This window comes from Mobula birostris, chromosome 3, assembly GCF_030028105.1.
Source record: "Mobula birostris isolate sMobBir1 chromosome 3, sMobBir1.hap1, whole genome shotgun sequence".
Lineage (NCBI taxonomy): Eukaryota > Metazoa > Chordata > Chondrichthyes > Myliobatiformes > Myliobatidae > Mobula > Mobula birostris.
In genome coordinates, this window is record NC_092372.1 from 41,265,050 (window position 1) to 41,289,632 (window position 24,583).

The window sequence follows — 24,583 nt, forward strand, 5'->3', positions numbered from 1 at the left end:
CATGTTCTTAATATTTATTGCTTGTTTATTTATTATTATTTGTATTTGCGGAGTTTGCACATTGGTTGTTTGTCCATCCTGTTAGGTATGGTCTTTCATTGATTCTGTTGTGTTTCTTGGATTTACTGTGTATGCCTGCAAGAAAATGAATCTCAGGGTTTTATATGGTGACATACATGTACTCTGATAATAAATTTATTTTGAATTTGAACTTTGTGCTCTCAAGCTTTTGCATCTCCTACTTAATGGGAAGGGGAAGACAACATCTGGGGTGGTCCTTGACTACACTGACAGCTTTTCTGAGGCAGCAGAATACTTAAACCAAGTCAATGAAGAGAGGATGTTTGCATCATAGACTAGGTTGCGTTGACAACTCTTTGCAATTTCTTGTGGTCTTAGGGAAGAAATGCATACAAAGCTGTGATGCATATGTAAACACTTGTGACCATGATAGGGGACATGCTGAATTCCATAGCCTTCTGATGAAGGAGAGTGCTTTCTTGGCCAATATAAAAACTGAATTTTCTGCATTGCTAGTTAAGAACAATTGGGAAATTGAAATTAAAAGCTTATTTACATGTTAACCATCAAGAGTATTTTCCTTAAGGCACAGTAGAATAGACATGATCCAGAAAAAGACAAAGTGTACATTTCATTACCTAAAAGTGTAATCTGGGAAGTCAAATAGTGATGGAGCATACACTATACAGCCACTGGCAGGACAATGAGGAATGCTGATAGAGGGGCCTTAGGGTTTAAGTTCGTAGCTCCTTGAAAGTGGCAACATAGATAAATAGACTGCTGATGAATGCACATGGCATATGCTTGTCTTTATAGATGGAAGCATAGAAAATGGACACTATATTGCAACATTATAAAACACTGACTAGATGCCACTTAAGGTACTGTGTGTATTTCTGGTCATCACATCGTTGGAAGGATGTGGTTGCACTGGAGAGACTGCAGAGAAGATTCACTCGGATTAGAAGATTTTAGTTATAGGTAGAGACCTTGTATACGCTGGGCTAATTTTCCTTAAGACACCCCATGGGTGACCTGACGGAAGTATATAAAATTATAAAGGGGCTTACATAGAGTAGAGAGACAGAATCTTTCTCCCCACAATAGGGGTATCAAAGACAAGAGGGCATAGGTTTAGGTGAAAGGAAGAAACTTTAAATAGGAATTAAGAAGTAAGTTTTTTTAAAAAGAGTGACTTGAATCTGGCCTGAGGTGTCAATGTGATTAGGTATGAACACTAAGATTAAGAAGCATTCAAACAGGCATAAAAACAGGCTTGATGTGAGCAAATCAGATAAGCGGAGCTGGGCTAAAAGGTTGGCACAGAAGTGCTGTGCAACTCTACATTACTTTTAAAGGGACACAAATTAGAATCATGAATGGCAAACATTACACTGTTTTTTATTAAAAACTTTCTTTTAAAAATGAGGATAGAAGTAACACATCAGGCATTTATCAAGCAGGCCCTCAATGCAATATTCCTATGTTGGCATTGGGGAAAGATATTTCCTTTACAGAGTTATATAAAAGGTATAATCACAAATTATCAACAATTTCACATTGATAAGCAATAATAATCCACTATATTTTGAATACTATGAAGTTAGTATGACTTGACTCTTTTGAATAAAGATATTTACCTCTCATTCACATCTGGAAAGGCAATAAGCAGCATCTATTCAAAGCAAAATGTTTAACAACAAAGACACAACTAGTTAACTATTCAAAATAGCTGATCCCTCTCTCATCTTCTATACAACTTAAGATAACATGTTTCTTTGTCAATTCTTACAAAAGGGTCCTTTACTTGAAATGTTAACTGAAATATATACAGAGAATGAAAATTAAAATGAACTGACCTAAAATTCTGAAATAAAAATAGTAAATGCTTAAAATACTCAGCAAGTTAGGCAGTTTTTCAAAGCATTTGCTGCTTTTAATCATTGTGGAAAGCAAAACAATTGATGTTTTTAGGTGTCTGGCACACCTCATCTGAAAAGAGGAACAAGTTAGCTTAGGCGGTAGAGAAGATGGAGAAAGGAGATGAATAAACAGAAGTGAACATATCTTATTTGGGTGAAACACAATGACCTAATATAGCTGTTAAAACAGCAGGTAACCAGAAGTTCAGAGTCAAAAACTCTTTGCAGGTGAAACAGTAATTCAATTGCATTTCTTCCAATCTACTATATTGCATTGTGTTCATAATGGGGCTTTCTCTATATGGAGAAACCAAATGCAGATTGTGAGATCACTTTGCGAAGAACCTAAGCGGAGTCCATAGTAGTGACCCTGTGCTCCCAGTTGCCTGTGACTTTCATTCACCATTCCACAGCCAACCTGGACTCTGCCTGTGGGATTCTGTACTAAGTTTCAACGCAAGCCTGATGAAAAAATCCTCAAGTTCCACCTGGCTGCATTGCAACCTACAGGACTCAGTATCAAATTCTATAACTTTAGCTAATTCTCACTGTTTGTAGAACTGGCTATTTCGCCAGCTGGCCTTGTTTTTTTCTTCAAAATAGTCTGGCCTACCAAATCAACCAGACTACAAAATTACCCAGAACATACAACATTAGCAGCAAGTTACACAGACGAAGCGGTTTAATCTGATCCTAACTGCCCTTACCTGCTATGTTAGGTCACTGCACTTACACTTCCTTCCTCACCACCATCCACGGACTCAAACAGTCTTTCCAGGTGAGGTAACACTTCACTTGCAAGTCTTTTGGGGTCATCTATTGTATCCAGTGCAGCCTCTTCTACTTTGGTGAGACCTGACATAGAATGGGGGGGGGGGGGGGCTGCTTCATTGACCTTCACTCTGCCTGCTGCAAAAGGCAGGATCTCCCATTCGCTATACATTTAAATTCCACTTCCCATTCCTATTCTGACACATCTGTTCTGTTGCCTCCTTTACTGCCATAAGGCCAAACGCAGGTTGGAGAACCACCACCAGCCCTTCGAGCTTGGTAGCCTCCAACCCAATGGTATGAATCAATTTCTCTAACTTCCAGTAATTTCTCCCTCCTTCCTCATTCTTTTCCATTCCCCATTCTAGTTACCCTCTTACTCCTTTTCTCTCCTGTCCATCACTTCCATCTGGTTCCTCACCACCTTGCCCTTCTTCCATGGTCGACTGACAGCTCCTGTTATACTCCTTTTCTTCAGTCTTTTACCACTTCTATCTATCACCCCCTGACTTTCCATCCCACCTTCTCCCTCACCTATCTGCTGCCAGCAACTCCTGTCCCCACATTATTCTGGCATCTGTTCCCTTCTTTTCCAGTTGCGACGTTTTGGGCTGAGCCTCTTCATTGACTATTCCTCTCCACAGAACTGTCTGACCTGCTGTTCCTTCAGCATTGTGTGTGTGTAACATTAGGTCACTGGTCTCACATGTTAGAAAATTGCCTTTGTTCCACCCTAACCTCCTCCACCTTCTCTTCTACCTGAACTACCTTGTGTCTCTCTTTCCCAGCTCTGATAATACTCCAGGATTTGAAATACTAACTAGGACTCTTTTTACATATGCTGCTAACTTGCTGATTGTTTTGAGCATTTTCTGATTTTCTTTCTGAATTGCATCCTGAATTTCATTGATTTTCAATCAAAGGCACCCACTAACATTCAGCACCATGGAATAGCTTGTATTTTCAAAGGGTGTATATTTTCCATAGTAGCTGAGGTTAGCAGATCATCGAAAATATTCATTACTTTTAAACATGTTTTGTCATTATTTGTTTTTTAAACTCTCAAATGAAACACAAAATCCATTTGCAGTATTTGAAAATTATCAGAAATTTACAGCAAATTCAAGTGTGATAAGTACTACGTTTTTCCCCTTCAAGTAGGCCTCAAACAAATTTTTGAGGTCAAAGATGAGTGGAAACCCCTTTCTACCAGACAGGGTGGACATGAAAACTATTCCCACCAATTTTGGCCTTGTGCTACTAGTTGTTATGTACATATGTACTTTAGTGATTTTTATTTTTCCTTTCTCCCTTTATCTCAATTTTCCGACAGTGATACAATGGAAATCATGAACATGATGCTGTTGTATTAAAATGCATTCTGGGATCTCTCTCACATGTTTCAATGATCAAGATGGCAGACAATCAAGTTGTTCGCATGGCACTGTCAATTTGCACTCTTGATGGTTATGATGTGTGAAAGACAGCACATATGGACAGATCTTGGACCTTATTTTTCATTTAACCATAACCTAGGAAATTAGTGTGATAAAGTCCAAGACAAGGATCTGCTTCTAACAAAGTATTGCTGTAACTAGCACATTCAAACAGGAGACCGACCTTTATGATATTTTCTGTTCCATTTTTAAAAGAATTTTATATGTGGCAAATATTTATTAAAATTGAAAATTATTTTCAGTTAAATAAAAGCCTAGCAGTCAATGGATAATAAAAGCAAAACCATTTCATTATAAAGCTACTCTTTTTGCCACTTACATAACATTTTAATCCATGAAAATCACCTCATATAGAAAGAAACATTGTAATGGAAACACTAATGATTCATGTTGCACATTTACTATTGATTTGGAAAGTTAAACACCGTCCTTTTCTTGGAGATTAATTGAAACCAGGCAATTCCATTCAGCAGTAACCTTTATTGTTATTGATGAATAATGGATATTAGAGAATAACCTCCCATTTATTTGGCTATACTGTTCAGTTACTGGCTAAATATAGTAGCTGTATATTTGGTACAAAGATTATATGCTAGTTGAACTAGCAATACATATTGTCAATAATAAAAGGTAAAAAGTTTTAGTAATATGAATGATTTTACTCATTAAAAAAATTGCAGTGTACTGATGTATAAAAAAATACCAAAGTTTCTATAAATACAATGAATTACAGAAAGGCTACTATAAAATAGAAACATACATACCACAGAAATTGACCAGCTTTATAATATGCTCAACAAGATACTGTATATGACAAACACTGGAAAGGAGATCTGAAAATACAAATTTCAGCAGAAGAATCTGAGAACACGATCTCAAATTCTTAAACTGGAAGCAAAAAGAGAATGCAAATGTGAATGGTTGGACAGAGTATGGTGGTAGTAGACGGGGAGGGAATCATGCCGACAGTTGGAAGGCATTAGGCGTCAGACAGAGGCTTGTCAGGAACAGCTGCTGGTGAGTATTGATTGATTGTGTTTTCATTCAGCTTACTGATGAGTTGCAGACACTCTCAGGTTTGAGAAGAAGTGCAAGGCTGGTGCACACATACATTAAACACACACACATACACACAAAAAGGGTCATTTGACAGATGGTTCGAGCAACATCTACTACAGTGTCGTCAATACTGAAAATGTTTTAAAGCTAAAGCCTTGTATGATTATAATATATTAAATAATTTTGAAATTAAGACAAAATTGGTACTATTGGTTTTTTAGCTAAAACGTTGGATTTTATATTCCTCATGATATCACAAAACAAATAATTTTGATCCATAGTAAACAAACAAAAGACTTGAGACCAAAATTTTTGTCAAAAACATCCTTAATTCAATTCAAACAGTTGCTTGGTATTCTGTCAATGGATTGGATTTGTCTAACGATGCTGTGTTATCAAATCCATTCTTTTTCAAGAACAGCACAGAATGTGCAGAGCAACGTAAAAAAATATTTCTGCAAATCACATTAGTTTGTTTCCCATCTTTATACAGAATTTCTGAACCTGCCTGGCACAATTTCAAAAACCTGATAGCAGTTAACATCTCACAGCATCAATACTAATCAATAAAGATGAATAGAATATTAAAATGCTGAGATATTCCATTCTTTCAGAAAGAATTACAAGTGCACATTCACAATGCATACTGTTCAGTCACTTCACATTTTGTGAATGCTAATATACAGAAATAATTAGAAGCAAAGTGCCATATTCACGGATCAATGCAGACCAATACCAATAGTGCTTAGCTCTTCTGAACTGCTATCACTGATCATGTTCAAATTTCCAATCACTAAGGTAGTACAAATAATCACATACCAAAATATCATGCAACTACAGTAAAATGGAAGTAGTAGAAAACAGGAAGTAAACAAGTCCAGTACTGTTGGTGATTCCATCTTAAATTAAATTTGTATTTCAGTTCATTTGGGATATTTTAGTTTTGTTTAAAATCTGATTTAACAATGATGATATGCAGGAAGTGGATCATATAAAACATTTCAAATGAACATTCAGTAAAGTTATTCTATTAAAGTTTACAGTACAGTGTGTAAGATTCAGAGAAAGGTTCCATTCCAATTTTCAAATGGCAGTCAGTGCATTTGTCATAATCTTCCTGGAGTGTGCCCTTAATCAATCTCTTCAAGCAAGTTAATAAACTGATTGAAACCTTCTTTTACAGCATCCATGTTTTCTACAGAGCAAGGCTGAAGGATCCATCGTTGCCCTCTTGCAAGTGGTTCCAGTTCAAAGTATTTCTTAATCTGAAAGAAAACAACACATTTTAAGAAAATTGATAATTGCCTGGTGAAATTGTAATTGCATAGTTTTCCAATGACACAGAATGGTAGCGGAATAAAAATGGTAATCAAGCATAGATATGGATTTCACTGCAGATTCTTGGTTCATTCACTCTTCTGTATTTATTATTTACTGTACAAAGTGATACACCAGAGAAATACTCAAGGAAAGACTAACTTAAAAGACTTTCTATATTACAACTGGCCCTCTGACTCCAAAGCATACAAATGTTACCATTAACATTTCCTGTATCTTGCTTAACTGTTAAGACTAGAAACTTCAAGGCTTGTAGTTCACAGCTGTGTATTGTGTGTTATGAAGATCACTTTACAAAGTTAGTCTTCAGAACAGAGCACAACCCTGGAAGTCTTACTGACTTAAAGTAAAGCTCAGTTGCAGATGATTTGTAAAGTTTATCACATTTTAGAATTTCTGATAATGAAATTCAAAAACAACCATGAAAGGGGATAAATGCAATTAAGAACTAGGTAAATTTAAGAAAGCTTCAGCGCATCTCGAGTGTTTCAAACATTAGAAATGTCAAGTTAATCAGTTAACAGCTTAAGTTTGGCTCACTATTTCAACTAAAAGCCAATAAAATGTAAAAGAGAGTGTTCATAATTCATTGCAAACATATTCCACTGGGCCTCATGCTCCTTGAGGGTAATTTGACTTCTTCCTCATGTCTGACAATACCTTCCTTTGACTACTGAGTGACAAGATTGCATCAATGATAGATTAGTATGGGAAGGAGCTGGTTAATACATTACACAGTGAAAACTCAATTATTTTACATCTCTTTTTATAGGGGGGAAAGAAAACAAGATTCTTTAAAGGCTTCCAACCTTCATATCTTAATAAGGTTCTTGAGATTGTAGCTCCAACAAAATATTTTTTCACACCATCTTGACAAGATAGTTTTTTTAAAAAATATATTAACTGGTTGTTACCAGATAGCAACACTATATTCTCTATCTCCGTTGTTCCTACAATCATTTCCTAATTCTATCATTCATTGCTAGGTTTTGATTCATTAATTGGAACTAATAAAAATTGGAGGGTTATGGACCGTTTAGGAGGGAAGGGTTAGATTGATACTGGAATAGATTTATAACTGGTCAGCGCAACGTCGTGGGCCGAAGGGCACAGACTGTGCCGTTCTATGTTGTCTTATGCAAGTACACAGCTCTAATCTTAAAGTATCATTTATAAAGCTGCCAGATTAAAAACACTAATATTACACAGAGTGTCTGTCTTTCTTTTCTTACTAAAGCACTATCCCATTTTAAATTAAGGAAATGTAAATGTACATATCATGTTTCTGCTAGTATCAGAAGTATTAGGGTTTTCCTTTAATTCCAATGTTATACAGTACCATAAAGTCATAGAAAGAGTCCTCTTAAATTATGCAATCTGTGCCAGCTATTTTTATATCTATCCACATGACCTGCTTCTTTGCTTTTTCCCTATTTTTATCACAAGTATTTATTCAAATTTTCCTTTGAATATCTCTGAATCTGGTCACACTACCTTTGCAGACACTCTAGCTAAATTATGACCATTCACTTTTTAACATTGTTTCCTGATATGGTGCTGGCTCTCTGATCAACCGTATTACTGGTAGCATAGCAGTTAGTGCAACGCTTTATAGCACCAGCTGTACGATTGGAGTTGATTACCACTGCTGTAAGGAAATTTGTATGTTCTCCCCGTGACTGTATGGGTTTCCTTCCACATGCCAAAGATGCATGGTTCAGGTTAGTGAATTGTGGGCATGCTATGTTGGCACTGGAAGCCAGGTAACATTGGTGGACTGTCCAGCACATTCCTTGCTGATTTGATTCGACAGAATGATGCATTTCATTTTCACTTAGAGATACAGCACACAGCAGGCCCTTCTGTGCATCCCAGTACACTCATGAGAACAGTTAACCTACTAACCCAAGTCAGTTCAAAGTGGGAGGAAACCCACATGGTTACAGGGCAGAACTTAGAAATTCCTTACAGACAGAATCAGGTTTATTATCAACGGCATTTGTTAACTTAGCAGCAGCAGTTCAATGCAATACATAATATAGAAGAAAAATAAATAAATAAATTACAGTATATGTATAGTTTAAAAATAGTGCAAAAACAGAAATATATATTAAAAAAGTGAGGTAGTGTTCATGGGTTTGATGTCCATTTAGGAATCGGATGGCAGAGGGGAAGAAGGTGTCTCTGAGTCACTGAGTGTGCGTCTTCAGGCTTCTGTACCTCCTGTCTGATTCAACAGTGAGAAAAGGCCATGGCCTGGGTGCTGGGGGTCCTTAATAATGGACGCTGCCTTTCTGAGACACCATTCCCTAAAGATGTTCTGGGTACTTTGTAGGCTAGTTCCTAAGACGGAGCCAACTAAAGTTACGACCCTCTGCAGCTTCTTTTGGTCCTGTGCAGTAGCCAACCCCCTCCCCCAAACTGGTGATGCAGTCTGTCAGGATACTATCCACAGTACATCTATAGAAGTTTTTGAACGTTTTTGTTGACATACCAAATCTCTTCAAAACTCCTAATGAAGTATAGTCACTGTCTTGCCTTCTTCTTAGCTGCATTGATATGTTGGGACCAGGTTAGGTCCTCAGAGATCTTGACACCCAGGAACTTGAAACTGCTCATTCTCCACTTCTGATCCCTCTATGAGGATTGGTACGTGTTCCTTCGTCTGACCCTTCCTGAAATCCACAATCAGCTCTTTCATCTTACTGATGTTGAGTACCAGGTTGTTGCTGTGACATCACTCCACTAGTTGGTATACGTCACTCCTGTACGCCCTCTCGTCTCCATCTGAGATTCTACTAACAATGTTTGTACCATCAACAAATTTATAAATGGTATTTGAGCTAGGCCTAGCCACACAGTCACGAATATAGAGAGAGTAGAGCAGTGGGCTAAGCACACACCCCTGAGGTGCACCAGTGTTGATCGTCAGTGAGGAGGAGACATTATCACCAATCCGCACATATTGTGGTTTTCCGGTTAGGAAGTCAAGGACCCAATTGCAGAGGGAGGTATAGAGGCCCACGTTCTGTACTTTATCAATCAGGATTGTGGGAATGATGGTGTTAGTGGCGGGAATTGAACTTGGGTCACTGCTGCTGTAATAGTGTTATGCTAACAACTATGCTACCGTGTCGCCCTTTTCACTGTATCTTTCAATGTACAGTACACGAGGGAAATAAAGCATAAACACGAGGAATTCTGCAGATGCTGGAAATTCAAGCACACACATCAAAGCTGTTCGTGAACGCAGCAGGCCAGGCAGCATCGCTAAGAAGAGGTATAGTCGACGTTTCAGGCCGAGATCCTTCGTCAGGACTCAAGGGAAATAAAACTGATTTAATCTCTGTATGCTGAATTCTCAGCCCTTCTACTGCAGATAACAGTTTTTCTTTACTTACACTCATTCTACTCTGTAGAATCCAAGACAAGGGGTGTCCATCATTAAGAACCCCCACCATCTAGGCCGTGCCTTCTTCTCATTGTTACTGTTAGAAAGAAGGTACAGAAGCCTGAAAGCACACGTTCAGCGATTCAGGAACAGCTTCTTCCCCGCTGCCATCCGATTTCTAAATGGACACTGAACCCATGGACACTACCTCACTACTTCTTATTTGTTTTTGCACTACTTAATTTAACTATTTAATATATATTTACCGTAATTCAGTTTTTTCTATATTCATCATGTATTGCATTATACCGCTGTCGCAAAGTTAACAAATTTCACGACATATGCTGATGATATTAAACCTGAATATGACTCTGATTCTAATCCTAATTTAGAACATACTTTTCACATCACTCTTTATTCTTACCTGCTCTAAAGACTACATAATGAAGTTGTTTTATACCAGTGGTAACCTTCATCCAGGTACCATGACATTTAAATATTGAGCTGATAAACAGCAAAACATCTCAACCAACAAACAGATATTAATGTTATGGCTGCTGCAACAAACTTGTGCAACACGTGTTTTGTGTTATCTGCATATTTTGTTTCTAATTGAAAAATCAGAAAGGTCAGTTCACCATCTGGGAAGTATACATGGAAAATAAACAGCTGGCAGTGGGTTACAAATCTGTAACATACTTGAGGGATTTGGATGACGTCAAATAGTTTACAAAGTAATCTGATCCCAAGATTGTAGTACAGCCATGATACACCCCCAGTCATCACTTAAAACATATTCAACGAGTTTTTATTTGTTCAGCCCATTTCTATTGCAGGTATACCATTGAAGTTTGACTTTTCTGTTAGCATTGCTAACTGCAAAGTTTTCACCCAACTTTCAGTGAAAGAACAGGAAACGCACTAAGACTACAATTGGTAATGGACAAACCATGGTTCCACCTTAGACAATGTTTACAGATGTTGCAGAAGAGATCAAGATTTTTCCCAATTTACTTTACACCATTTACTCTGGGCTGAATTTTTAGTGAGCAAGCTTGCAGTGAATTGCTAGGCTATCCTCCTTAAGTGAGTACGTAAAATACAACTCATTTGCTGTCCACTTCAATAAAAATCTTTGAGATTTTGAGATGCCTAAGATGTAGATGAATACCTCCAATACAAAAAAAATCACATAGCAATTAATATGTAGTTTTATTTCATTAGCATATGAATAAAATGGGTGTGAAGTCATGGCATTTCAAAACGCTGCATTCCAATGTGATTACTAGCTATTTATGTGTTTGAAGCATGTACAGTGTAAACCTGGATATAAAGAAATCCTGTAGTCTCCCTCAGATGATCTTAATCCAAGACATCTGAGACCACCTGCTCAATGCTTCAAATTTCCTTTCTGGGCTGCCACCTTGTACTGCATTAAAGATCATAAGGTGTTGAGGTGCCAAAAAAAAAAAGCAGCCCAAAATGAATGCCTCAGTAGCAAAGCAGGCAGATAGGCAACTGCTGTGATGGTAAGTAACACTTGCAATGGGAAAGGAATCCTCAATCATCTTGGACTTTTTGGCTCTGGATACAGATGCCTATCTTGCCAAGTAGTTTGTGGCTACTTGTGTGCAATGGATTCCCCACATTAAAGTACAAGAAGACCCACACTTGCCTATTATAACTTTGGGCAGTGAAGTGAACACTTTCTGTAACTGGCAAAATTACTTATGGAACAGTCACAAGTAGAACTTCTTTCCCCCAAGTGCTCAATACAAAAGTTCAAATGAGGACCGAACTAAACAAAATGATGGGTGGACCAAAATCAGAATTAGGTTTAATATCACTGGGATATGTCATGAAATTTGTTAACTTTATATAATAGAGAAAAAACAGAATTACTGTAAATATGTATATATAAATAATGGTTAAATTAAGTAAGTAGTGCAAAAAAAGGCAGTAAAAAAAGAGGTGAGGTAGTGTTTATGGGTTCAATGTCCAATCACAAGAAATCCAAATGCTCACTGTCACTCATGAAATGCATCATCTTTTTCTGTAAAGACCAACCTTGTGTGATTCTCACAATGCAGAGAAGGAAATAGGGTGGTACCCTTCCAAACAATTATGAATCCTTTAAAGAGTAATGGAAGAAACAATTCTGAAAGTTTCTAAATATTGAATTGATTATGATCAACACCATTGTCTATTCCTTAGCATTGGGTATGAGAAACTCTTGCCAATTTAGCAAAATTTGAAGAGGTCTGACTATTCGTCTGACAAAATGAAGAAATATCAAACATTGATCTGCTCCTTATGATAGATCTGTTGAAATATTGACACCAGGACAAGGATTACTTGTATAAAAAAAATTGTATCTCCCTTAAATTTGGTGGATGGAAGAAATTCCCACAGACTTGTGCAATGCTACCAGCAATTCTTTTTTTAAAAAAGGGAAGACAATACCAAATCGTCACCTTTCTCTTCATTGCTGAGAAGGTTCTTACTAAATTATCAGCTCTCGCTTGCAGAGGTGGTATCTCAAGAGTATCAATGTGTCTTCAGACAAACACAAGACAGTTTTGACATTTTTCCACAGCCAAGTAGAACCAGGTTAATGCTCAAAAATAAGCTGTACATAGCCTTCACTGATGAAAGCCTTTGTCTCTCATTAAACTGATTTTCCTACAGAATCTCATGATTAGGTTTAGATACCCAAACAACTTTACCACTGTCATAAGACTTCTTCAAAATCAGATAACTGCTTCCAGCTATACAGTGGATGATCTCTGAACCCTTTACTATCTATATTGGTATAACACAGTAACTGTGCACTTGTTCCACTTTTTTTTAAAAAACAGCTATGAAAATGACAATTTTGAACAATGCACCAAGTTCAAAAATCAGATTGTAGCCAATTTTGTCAAACTTTTCTCATCTCTGCTAGAATGAAAGTTAACATCACAATAAATATTAAATTCCAGTTCTCAGATGATTGTGTTGTAGCTTTACATTCAGAGAAGAGCCCACAATCAGCGCTTAACCACTTCTCTTAAATTTATAAGAGTTTAGAGCTAGCTCTGAATGTCGGCAAAATATTCCCACTAATCTACTCCAGTTAGTGAAAGATCTGGCAAAATAGTTTTGCATCAATGGAAAAGAAATGCAGGAGTACCTTGCCCACCCCTGGAAAATGGTAAAGGTGTCGAGATTCAAGTACAAATCAATTGGGCTAGCTGGCCTTCCTTTTGGCAGGCAGGGTGTGAAATAAACACAAAAAATGTATCAAACAGTCTGCGAAGCCATAGTAACCGCCGTCTTTTCTGTGGCTACAGGGTTTGGATGAACTGCATAAAATATTGGAAGATCCTGTAACGCCATTGTAAGCATTTTATTCGGATGATCTTCAACATAACCTGGAAAAATTGCAACACAACCTTCAGTGCTGAGATCCTGATTATTTAGAATCAACTTAAGTGGGGAAGGCACTATGTGTAATACACATCTAACAAAGCAATTTCTTACATCAAGTCTATAAAAAGAGAACGGAAAAGTAGAAATGCTTTAAAAGAAAGCCCAAAATGATTGAAGAGAATTTGGATCAACACCACACACTGGGGCGATGCCCTAGAACAAGACTACCTGGATTTCTTTTTCCAACAATGGAGTGACGCCATTTGAGTAAATTAGTCTCACTCTTGTGCAGATAAACACAAGTACAGACAGCTCCTTCATGGCTATGCAGCCTAGCACCGCTTTTAAAGACTACCTGAAATACCTGCCAAAATTTCTTTGATCCCAAGACCAGGTTCTTTAGTCATCCACAAACCATAAGAAAATTTCTGAAACAGTTTTGAGGGATTACTTGTGATTCATTCCAAGTATGCAATCCTACTCAATATTCAGAAGGACTAACTCTCTTATTTGTCCTCAGTAAACAATGTACATCTACAGGGGAGTTGAAATGGTTCCATCTGCCAATTATCTCATTGAGATCCATCTAAAAGGTAGTGTTCATGATCTCCTAAAACATGTGAGGCTAGCAATGTCCCAATCCAAAACGCATCATAAATTGAGAATAAATTATTTATGGAAAAAAATGTTGAATGGCAGACCTATTCTGAACAAATTAAATGTGGTTTTTCTCACAGATTACAACACATCCTTCTTTGGTTATCTTTGAAGCACAAAGTTCCATTGAGCACACACAATACTTTAGTGACTGGAGGCTGCGGCAAAGAAATGCACAATTTGGCCAATGTGTATAAAGTAACATCATATACATCCCTCAAATTAATTGGGGACACACAACTGAAAAGGCACAATATAGTATGGTTATTAGCCTTCAGCTTCACTGCCAGCTTGCAAATGGTAACCAAGCATACACAAGTTACTCAATAGTTCCACAATTACTAACCAGGCAGTAATTCCACAAATGTTGCATAGGAGCATAGCAGAATTAAAATGATCAACTTTCATAGAAGATTCGCTGAAGATCACTGCAGGTTAAATTTTCGGTATTACATCAACATACCTACTAATTTCATAACAATACACTGCTAAAACAATGATCTACATGCAGAAAACCTAGTTGCAACTGTATTTTATTATTCTTCATCCCACATTAACACAAATGGCTTCATAACTTTTAAACAAGAAAACAATCATGCCTTAACAAGAATGTTATTCATGATAACATAATAGTATAAACATTTCTACTCTGCTGTTTATACAAACATAAGCCAGCAAATCATGAGATATAATTACTGACCTTTAGCAATTCACTGAACTGCTTATCAACCTTTAATTTCTAAGTACGCACCTCAGGTTTTATTTCACATGCTTGGTTCCGTTATGAGTAAGTCGCCATTTTTCAGACGGCAGTTCAACTGCAAGAACCATCACTGATTAAACTTACCTTGTTAGCACTTGGAAAACATACTTTCAGAATAAATAACAACACAAAACAAGCGCAAAGATGAAGAGATTAATTATTCTTTTGATCCTGGGGTGCATTGTCTTTGCATGCAGCACAACACCCGTTTCATTAAGATGGCGAGGATCAGTTAACTCAACACAGGCCAGAGACTGAACCCAACACTCCTGGTATAACTCTGCTACTTAATAGTTTATATAGATAAGCCTTCAGGGAGGTACAACTGGTTAAAGCTTTCAAACTGAACAAGAACCTGTCAACTCCCTGTAAAAAGTTTAAACACAAGGTTCTCAGGCAGTGCAACTGACTGTCTGGGAACTTTTCAAAATTTTCTTTGCACCAACTGCAATAATACTAATGATAACCTTGCAGTGTTTGACAGAACTTGATCTCATGACCATTTTCAAATTGTAGTATACCATCTAGGTTGAGGCAAAGCAGAAACTCCTCTGAAATATCTTGCCAAGTTGTTTGGTGACAACTTTATTTTTCACTTTGATCTTCTATTTTGTTGGTATCATTTAATCGTCATTCGAAGCTATGTCCCACAGCTATGCTATGTGCCCGATTATTAAAGTGGTTCATGATTCCAGAGCACTGCAGCAGTATCATGCTGGACACCTCAGGAAACCAAAACTGCAATGACCCAAGGGATTACTACTATCAACATGAAACCCGGGTCTCACTTTACATTCCAAAATGTGTTACGGATGTCTTTGGAATGCCTCAAGGCTGCAGTATAAAATGTTCCATATACTTCTATTTCATACAATGGCAAATAAATTACTATTATTTAAAAGATCAACCAACTTTCACTGATGCTCCAGGCATATTTTCATTCCATGTTTTAAAGATAAGAAAATAACTGTCTTCAAACATCAGATCTACATATACCTTTCATCCTTGCAATTTGCATTTCTAGTTCTTGCTTTATGCATCACAGTTCTCAATTTCCTTTTCCACTCTCGTGTTTCTACATTTCTCATATATTGACAAATTTTAGTTTCATGCCAACTGTTGCTCAACTTTATATTTTAACATAATGTACTGTTTTCCTTCAAACCCAAGAATTTACTACAAAGATGCCCTCAAAATTGTTGCATTTATTAAATTGTCAAGAAAACTATGAGTCAGCTGTTCTTTAACATGCATTTTTAAGATGTACCAGGATGCAGTAATCCTCCAAGAAGACCACAACCTTGTTGTTGGGTTTGGAGGCTTGTGTGTCTCAATGACCCAGAGAACTAAGTTGGCTGGAGTCAGGCTTTATGCTTTGGCTCTTGGTAGGATCACTCATGCCAAACAGTACAGGCTAGACTAAGAGTGGTCCACCGGTCCCCTAGACTTCAGGGTTCAGCTTAGGGCTAACAACCCTGAATGGTAAAACAAAATTGTTACGGAAACAGAATCCTTCTACATCTGAGTGTGACAGTATTCCTGAGTCTCCACCCAGGACTTGTGTGACTGACAGTAGTGAATACTGAAAGGAAGCCACTGACATGATGAAGGAAGCCCTGAATATCCTCAGAGATGGAGGACCTTCATTGCTGCAACAGGCAGTAAGTAAGGATGCAGTACTCACAAATCATAATCAAATACAAGTTACAGCAAAAGACAATATAGCAAGGCATGTAGAAAAATTCAAAGTCACCTGGCAGTCAATAGGAAATGGATCATCCTTGGGTTTGCAAGGTGCAACAAGCAGTGTGCCATGGGGATTGATGTTACTCCTCCTTTTTATGTAAATTAACTGACTTTTTAATATCTACCACCTTTTCACTGTCCATTTCCTGCTTCAAAGCCCTTTAATTTATAGTTGGTTTCTAAAATACACCACTGTGTGAAGATCAAAATGAAATACTGTGATGATGACACTCTTTTGTACATTGAAATTCTTACCATATACATAAGTACAATACTAAGCAAATTCATCTGGTGTACCTAAATTATTCCCTTTCTTTTCATATAGTGTTCCTTTCACAGAAACCACTATTTACACAAATATGGACATTTACATGCATTGTGTGAAAAATCACCCAGAAAATTATAATGTGTATTTATCAAAACCACTGGGTTTGCTACTGAAATGCATCAGTACAATGATGAACATTTTAAACTGATTACACAGATTTACTATGTGCAATAAAGGTAAGTGCTATGTACTGATTCTCAGGTTAAACAATGTGAATCCATCAACTTTGCTTGTGATCTTTAAAACAGATGAACTATTTGGCATTGCATTTTTTAAAAGCCTTGCATTATTAAGTGACTGCTTCAGGATAAAGCTCCACAGACTAATTGTCTTCAGTTTCCATCTTGTTTTTGCTTGCTTTGGATCTTCACAACTACCCAGATTACACCATCACTGTAAGTGAGAGTAAGGCTTGGCAAACTATTCTGGGGGCCACCCTCCATGTCAAAAGTTAGATGGCATATAACTTAAGTAGCTTACATTTCCACAAATTGTTGTGGAAATGTTATAAGCTTACTTTAGCCCTCAGTTCCAAACACTATTCTCCTTATCCGTCCAGCTGTTCAAGGTTTTGATACCAGTAGAGTGGACAGAGAGTAAGGTTCGTCCATCATCATCAATGAAGACCTCGACACTCAACCCGGCACAGATGGAAAGCGTGCCCGGGAGCGGCCCAACTGGATTCAACCTTGGGAACCTTCGTTCCGGAGTCCGGCGCTGATGTCACTGCGCCACCAGTCGGCTTGATGGTGCCGAGACTAGCGCTTGATTTGGATTTAAGTGAGGGAGAGTTGCACAGCATCAGCCTCACTCTCTCTTCCCAATTCCCATCTGAATCCAGTGGCAAGACAAGAGTCGAGACGGCTGGAGATGGGACTAGGCGCAATGGATGACCAGGACATCTTCTGTGTCTTGTCGTGCTTTACAAGTTCCATGACGCTTGCAGAGACCACCTTCTTGATCATTGCACATTCCACTGGTCTCGTCTGCTCAATCCGCCGGAGTCTGTCTTCACATGCTGGGAGTGTATGGAGTGTCAGGGAGGAGTAGCACCTCTGGTGGGGGACCATGTCGCATCCTTTTCAAGGCGGTTTGTCCACCTTTAGTCTCCACCTGGAACTCAGCTCTCACCTGTGGCTCCTTGTAGCTGTTTGCATGCGACAGCGGCCACACCCCGGGCAACGGCTTCAACAAGCTGGCTAAACCAAGTGAGGGTAGCCGATGGGTCTCAAACCCTCGTGAGAAAGGGAGTTGTCTATCCCAGCATGTGAAAGACAGAGAGTAATCTGCAGACAAAAACATTTGTTTTGATATTCAACCAAACAGCAACATCTACTTCACTGCAACATTTAACAAAAATTGATTTCCCCAGAATGTGGAACGTGACAATGACAGTTTGGTAGATAAACCACTGATACAACAGAAACCTGACTGGGTTCTTAGTGCGGTGCCTGCATGATTAGCTGGTTTTAGATACAGACAATGATGCAATTCCTAGCACAACACAGAGCTGAGGGTGAAGTCAGGCAACAAGTGTGGAATGAGAACTGAATTAATGTTTCAGGTTGGAGAAAACTCTCATATTTCCTGCCTCTCTGACAAATTTTGTATTGCCCAACTTGGAATTGCAAGACTCCTGTCAAAGTACTTGTACACCAGTTCTTCTGAGCCTTTGTCGAAGCTCATGACCACTTCTCAAGTTCCCAAACCTTAACAATCATACCTGACCCACTACCTCCAGTTGCTCATCTCATAACCCAGCTCTGGAGTGCCATGCTTATGCACCTCCCTCACATCAGCGATTGGCATCCAGTACACCTCCTTCATCCCAACAATCCTTCAAATCCTCACCATCAGATCTCATTCATGTGACCTAGTGGGTGCTACGTATTTGGACCTGGCACTAACTCTATCAGCTTTACAGCACAATGTCCTTTCCTGGTGGGAGATCAATTGAGCAGTGTTAGTGTCTTGATATTCAAGCACCTAGGTTTTCATGCAATAGTCTACAAACAACTAGCCAGTGGCACCAGTTAAAGCACTTTAGGAGGTGACGAATGTCTGGGCACTCACATTTCACCATCCAGAAATGCAGAAGAGAAGGCTCTTCTACTAAGGTTTGTCTTGAATAGCCCAAATGTTTTCTTCCAAGGAGAATGCAGCTGTTTAACTACAAATAACTGCTGCAAATTTATCTGGAGTGTTACTTTAATTCCAGTGGACATTGTAATAGTGTTTAGCAAAAATAACAATTAAATCAAAACCAATTAAATAGAAAACACTGAATTAGTGTAAACCATATTTTCAAACAGATTTTGCATCTGGACTCTAAGAACCTACTCTTGCTCTTTTAAATGTCAAGACTGAATTTACAGCTTTGAATTCACACAGAAAGAAAAAAGGAAATGGGAACTGTCAGCTTATGTAAAGACAGACCAGACTTTCATCTATTGTTTTGTTTTGCCGCAAGGGACAGTCCAATTTAATGTGGCTGTCTGTTAAAAATGTACTTGACCAAAAGAACTATTGTAAATACTGAATTCTTCCTCGGGGCAAGCATTAGGTTAGTACACATAACGGACCAGACTACAAGGCAATTATTCAATATATCCATTAGAAATCAGATTTTCTTTTTATTTAATCAAATTGAACTATAAGGGGAGTGTAAGCTAGAAAATTTGTATTCCCATTTATCAAGAAATTTAGAAGCAGACGTTCTTGTCTGCAACAGTTGAACCACATCAAATCAAAATGACTGCATCCATTAATCTGAATATTGCTCAATCTTGGTGTGAAGGGTCTAGACTTTAAACCATTATCTTTTTTTTCTAATTATTCAAAATCTTATTAACCAATAATTGATATATAAGATTTATATCCAAATAAAACATAATTGTCTGACCATTCTCTAAAGTAATTGAAGATTCGTCTTTATATCCGTTTACTTCATTAACTGTCTGCCATTCTCCATTTTGATTACATTTTTGTTGTAAACTCATACATATGCCTTCAGTCTAGTATCTCAATTTAAGAGCCAGGATTAACAAAACCAAGAGATATGATTATGCCCTGCAATTGGTAAATTTTACATTAAAAGTCTGCTCTTATAAAATTGACTTTGAACTTTTAATACAAATCAAATTAAACACAATTCTGAATTGCATGTATCCAGGACTAACCACTCATAATATATTTATTATTCAATATCAGGAGAGGAGCTTGGTACTTTATGGCCTTTGGATTAGTCTATAGTGAGACTTGCCAACTGTTAACTACTTTCACACGAACAGCTGATGAAAAACTTATTTCATCAATATTAAGCTTGCTATCACAGCAAAAAAAAAGATTTCAATGTGGCACACTCATCTACTATTAAACTAAGCAATTAAACAATCGTAGAAGAGAGGTTGCCTTTAGTTACATCGGATTTCAGCTAGCAACATTAAACAAATTGCAGCCACGAAGTAATGTCAAAATAGCACAGAGCAAAATTTGCAAATACTGAGATGAGCAATTGTGATGTCTGAAAATCTTGTTTAAAGTCAGCACTTGCAAAATAGTCTAGCAGAAAATTTTGAAAATTAAAATGCTTACAAAGAAAAAAAGTTACATGTAAAATAGTTTCATTAATACCTTGGGTGTCTTTACAATTCCAAATCATGCAACTACAAATTGAAAAAAACTGTCATTGTAGTCATTTGCCTTTTCATGAGCTAGAGTTCAGATGGAAAAATTAAGTGTTTAAATAAAAAATATTTTGAACACAAATTAGAGTATTTAAGAATTTAACAAAGAAGCTCACTAATCAAAAATATGCAGTGTATATCACCTTTGGATATATTAATATCCTTATGAATCAGAAAAATTCTGAGGCAGAAGGCAGCCTTTCAGTGCATTTCATTAGTACTAGTAATACCATTCTGAAGTATTTAAGGTTAAGCATCCACCTTCTAAATGTTACTTTGGATCAGTATATCATAATGCATTTTGTTAATCTAAAAATTAGAACAATGGAGCAATGCCATTTGTCTATGCATAAGAGCAGCAAAAAATAAGCTGCAGTAAATAACTGATCATTTGGTGACATCAAGTTTATCCACCACCAAAGACTCAACTCATCTAGGACATGCCCTCTTCCCATTACTATCTTTGGAGAGGAGGTACACGAATCTGAAAGCCCACACTCAATGATTTAGGACAGCGTCTTCCTCTCTGCCATCAGAGTTATGAACTGTCTATTGCTGCTTTTAAAGTGATGAGAAATTTGTAAAGTAAAAGTAATCCTCTATTTTTACAAAGTATTAACTTAAAAACCATAAGGCAGTAAGTTAAGAATAAGATAAATACAAGGAAATCTTCAAAGATTAACAAAACTGGATTCAGAGTAAGAAAGCAAAATAGACTGAAATCCAAAAAGCTGATGAGCCAAAGAACTTTGCTCAGTTCAGTCATGATGTGTCAAAACAAAAAATAGCAACAGCCAACTATTCATATGTATCTGCATGGTTTACTTGTGGTTCTGTATGGGTCAGCACATAGCTCACTCCTCTCTGAGTAAAAAGATTATAAGATTTAACGCCGTATCACACTGATATCACATGATAAGTTATGGTCCTCTGTTGAAAAGCACCATGGTTCCAATTGGCAGTTTCCTGTAAGCTTATGGATATTATATTCAAAACTAGAGCAGGTTCTTGTGGTGTTCCACTGAACATTCTTTCAGATCACCCAAATCTTCACGCTGTTAGGATGTTGCAATAACTATTTGCTTCAACAAGTTACTGTAGTTATAAAAGCATGAAATAGTTTTCACATTAAAATTGCTATATAATTGTTAGCAATACTTGAAATTGAACACAATGTAGCAATAGAAAATGATTCATCACTACAATTATATTTAACCTAACAAAAGAAAATGAAACTTCTGTTCTGCATACACAGAATCTGAAAAAAGACAATGAAGAAAGATGGGAAAGTGAATTATACCAATTGGAAGAAACTGCTTTGGCAAGAAATAGAATTGCTGCTCAACAGGCAGTAGTGGAGCAAATAATATCCATTTAAAGAAAGTTGCATTTATTACCTCAATATGGAGATTATTTACAGAAGAAAAGTTTGCAAAGATACTCTAGGCTTCATTTCATGATGCACTCAATGGCCAGTATACAATAAAACAAATATAGAAGAGATTTTGAGAGTAATTGTAGTACTGTTTGAGAGAGCAGGGAAAGGGGGAGACAATTTTGCAACAGAGTGATAACTTCTTAGTCAAAATATCCACCACCTTAACTTGTTTAAAAAAAATACCTCATCACCTCCAGAGATCTCCCTTCTACAACTTCTTACCTTATTGTTCCCCATCTCCCTCCCCGCTGCCCATTTCTACCTCCTACTCAAGGGTCACAAACCAGGCTGCCCTGGCAAGCCCATTGTTTCTGCCTGCTCCTGCATTACTAAACTTCTATCCTTGTATCTTCGACTCCCTCTTCCTTCCTTCCAGTCCTTTATCACTGATATTCATAATACCACACATGTCCTCTACCACTTCAACAACTTTCAATTCCCTGATGCCCACGGATGACCAGACCCCTGTAAAGCATCTGTCCCCCATCTGGAAGGTTTCAAGGGTTTCCATTTCTTTGTGAAAAACAGAGCCAACAAGCTCCCCCACTATTTCTGGCAGAACGGATCCTTGGTCTCAACAACTTCTCTTTCTGCTCCTCCCACTTACTCCAGACTGAAGGTGCAGCCAAGGGCACTTGTATGGCGCCCAGATATGCCTGCTTTTGCTGGCTACATGGAGTAATCTATGTTTCAAACCTATACCAACAATGCTCCCAATCATCCTTTCCATAACACCAATAACTGAATTCATGCCACTTCTTGCACACGTGCAGAGTTCATCAATTTCATCACTAACAACTTCCACTTTGCCATCAAATTCACTTGACTTGTCTCTGACATCTCTCTGTCCTTTCTTAATGTTTCCATCTCCACCTCAGGAGACAGATTATGTACTGACATCTTCTACAAACCCACTGACTCCTTCAGTACCTTGACTATATTCTTCCCACCCTATTGTTTGCAAGGACATGATTCCCTCTTCTGCGTCTGTTCTCATGATGAGGCTTAACACTCCAGAATTTTTTTTCAGAAAACTGAGTGTGCCCCCACACAGCTATCAATGTAGCTCGCTTCTACTTCTCATATGTCTGCCCTTGTTCTATCCCCAGCACCTCAACCTTAAACATAACATGGACAGAGCTCCCCTAGAATTCACCTACCATCCAGTGGGGTTATGCATCCAATATATCATTCTGCACTATTTCTGCAATCTCCAACAGGATCCCACCTCCCTCTCTCCCATCTTCCTCTAAGCACTTATCCCCACAAATGCACTAGATATTAGATTTACCCATACACCTCATACTTCACCATCCTTCAGGGCCCGAATCAGTCTTTACAAGTAAAGCAGTCCTTCACACATAATTTCATATAGTGTTATTTAATGCATCAACCCTGCCAATATGGCCTCCTCTTCATTGGTAGAGACCAAACACAGACTGGAAAATTGCTTCATTGAACATCTATGCTTGTTCAGCATACCAGCCAAGGAAATTGCATTTTCCATTTCCACGCCAACATGTTTGTCTACTGCCTCTCTCACTGCCAAAAATGCAGATTAGAGGAACAGTACCTCACATTACACCTTGGCTGTCTCCAACCTGGACACTTGAACATAAAGTTCTCTAACTTCCAGTACCTCCTTCCCCTAATTTCTTCCCGGTCACACTAGCCCCTACTAACCCCTTCCCCCTTCAGCAAGCACCCTCTTCAACTGCCCATAATCCACACATTCCTTCAGCTGGTTCCTCTCCCCACCTCCTTCCTTTCGCTCCATGATCAGATCTCCCATCAGACTCCATCTTCTTCAGCCTTTTGTCATTTTCATCTGTCACTCCCCAACATTTTACATCATTTCAACTCTCTTCTCATCCTCAGTTGCCAATCAACTCATCCCTGGATCCACCTATCACCCACCAACTTTTGTCCCCACTTTTTTATACTGGTCATCTTTCTTTCTTTCTTTCCAGTCCTAATGAAACATATTGACCCAAAACCATCAGTTTTCCTTTTCCCTCCAAAGATACTGAGTTCTTCCAGCTCTTGTGTGTTGTAAATGGTGGACAAGTTTCTTTTTCTGCCTTCAAGCATAAAGAATTATAATTGGCATTGTAAGAAAATATCATCCTTTTGAGCTCCAGGACTGAACAAAGATTTGAGCTATTAATCAGAAGAATACTGATAGACCAGAATTCTAATATTTGTTTAAACTTCCTCCTTTGACAACAGTTTGAGGGAATTCATCAAGGAAGAAATTCGAGATTTCAAAACATTTTTTTTCCAGAGCCTTAAAATGGATTGCACACATTGCATTGCTTCAAACCAGAATAATCTACCTTTGTGCACGATCTACATAAAACTGACTTGTTTCATACTAAGCCTGCTTTCGAGACAGAATCTTTTCCATGACAAGATAACAGTGGCACAAATCCACACAAAAAAAATACTTGGCACAAATTGGACAGTCCTCAGTTGATGACAATGATAACAAGTGGCACAATTCTCTCCAGAGAAAATGGACTAAAAATTGAAGTGTAAGAAAATGAAATTCTTCATGTTCTAAATCTTTAGTGGATTTGAGAATTAGCTAACTGA

At 37.8% G+C, this 24,583-nt stretch overlaps 1 protein-coding gene across 7 annotated transcripts in view; it reads right to left on the reverse strand.

Annotated features, from left to right (window-relative positions):
* Positions 1-1,226: 1,226 nt before the first annotated feature.
* LOC140194989 (ADP-ribosylation factor-like protein 15) overlaps positions 1,227-24,583 on the reverse strand; it is a 280,579-nt gene continuing 257,222 nt past the window's right edge. The window contains exons 6-7 of one of the 7 annotated variants that reach the window (XR_011885335.1): positions 17,996-18,150; positions 6,432-6,495 (exon numbers count right to left, since the gene is read on the reverse strand). Coding sequence is in view for 3 of the 7 variants with exons in the window: in XM_072252507.1 (XP_072108608.1) it covers positions 6,361-6,495 (135 nt within the window). In the remaining 4 variants the exon portion in view is untranslated. Of the gene's footprint in view, positions 6,496-17,995; positions 18,151-24,583 lie in introns of all 7 variants that reach the window. The other 6 variants (XR_011885337.1, XM_072252507.1, XM_072252506.1 and 3 more) reach the window with 6 other exon arrangements.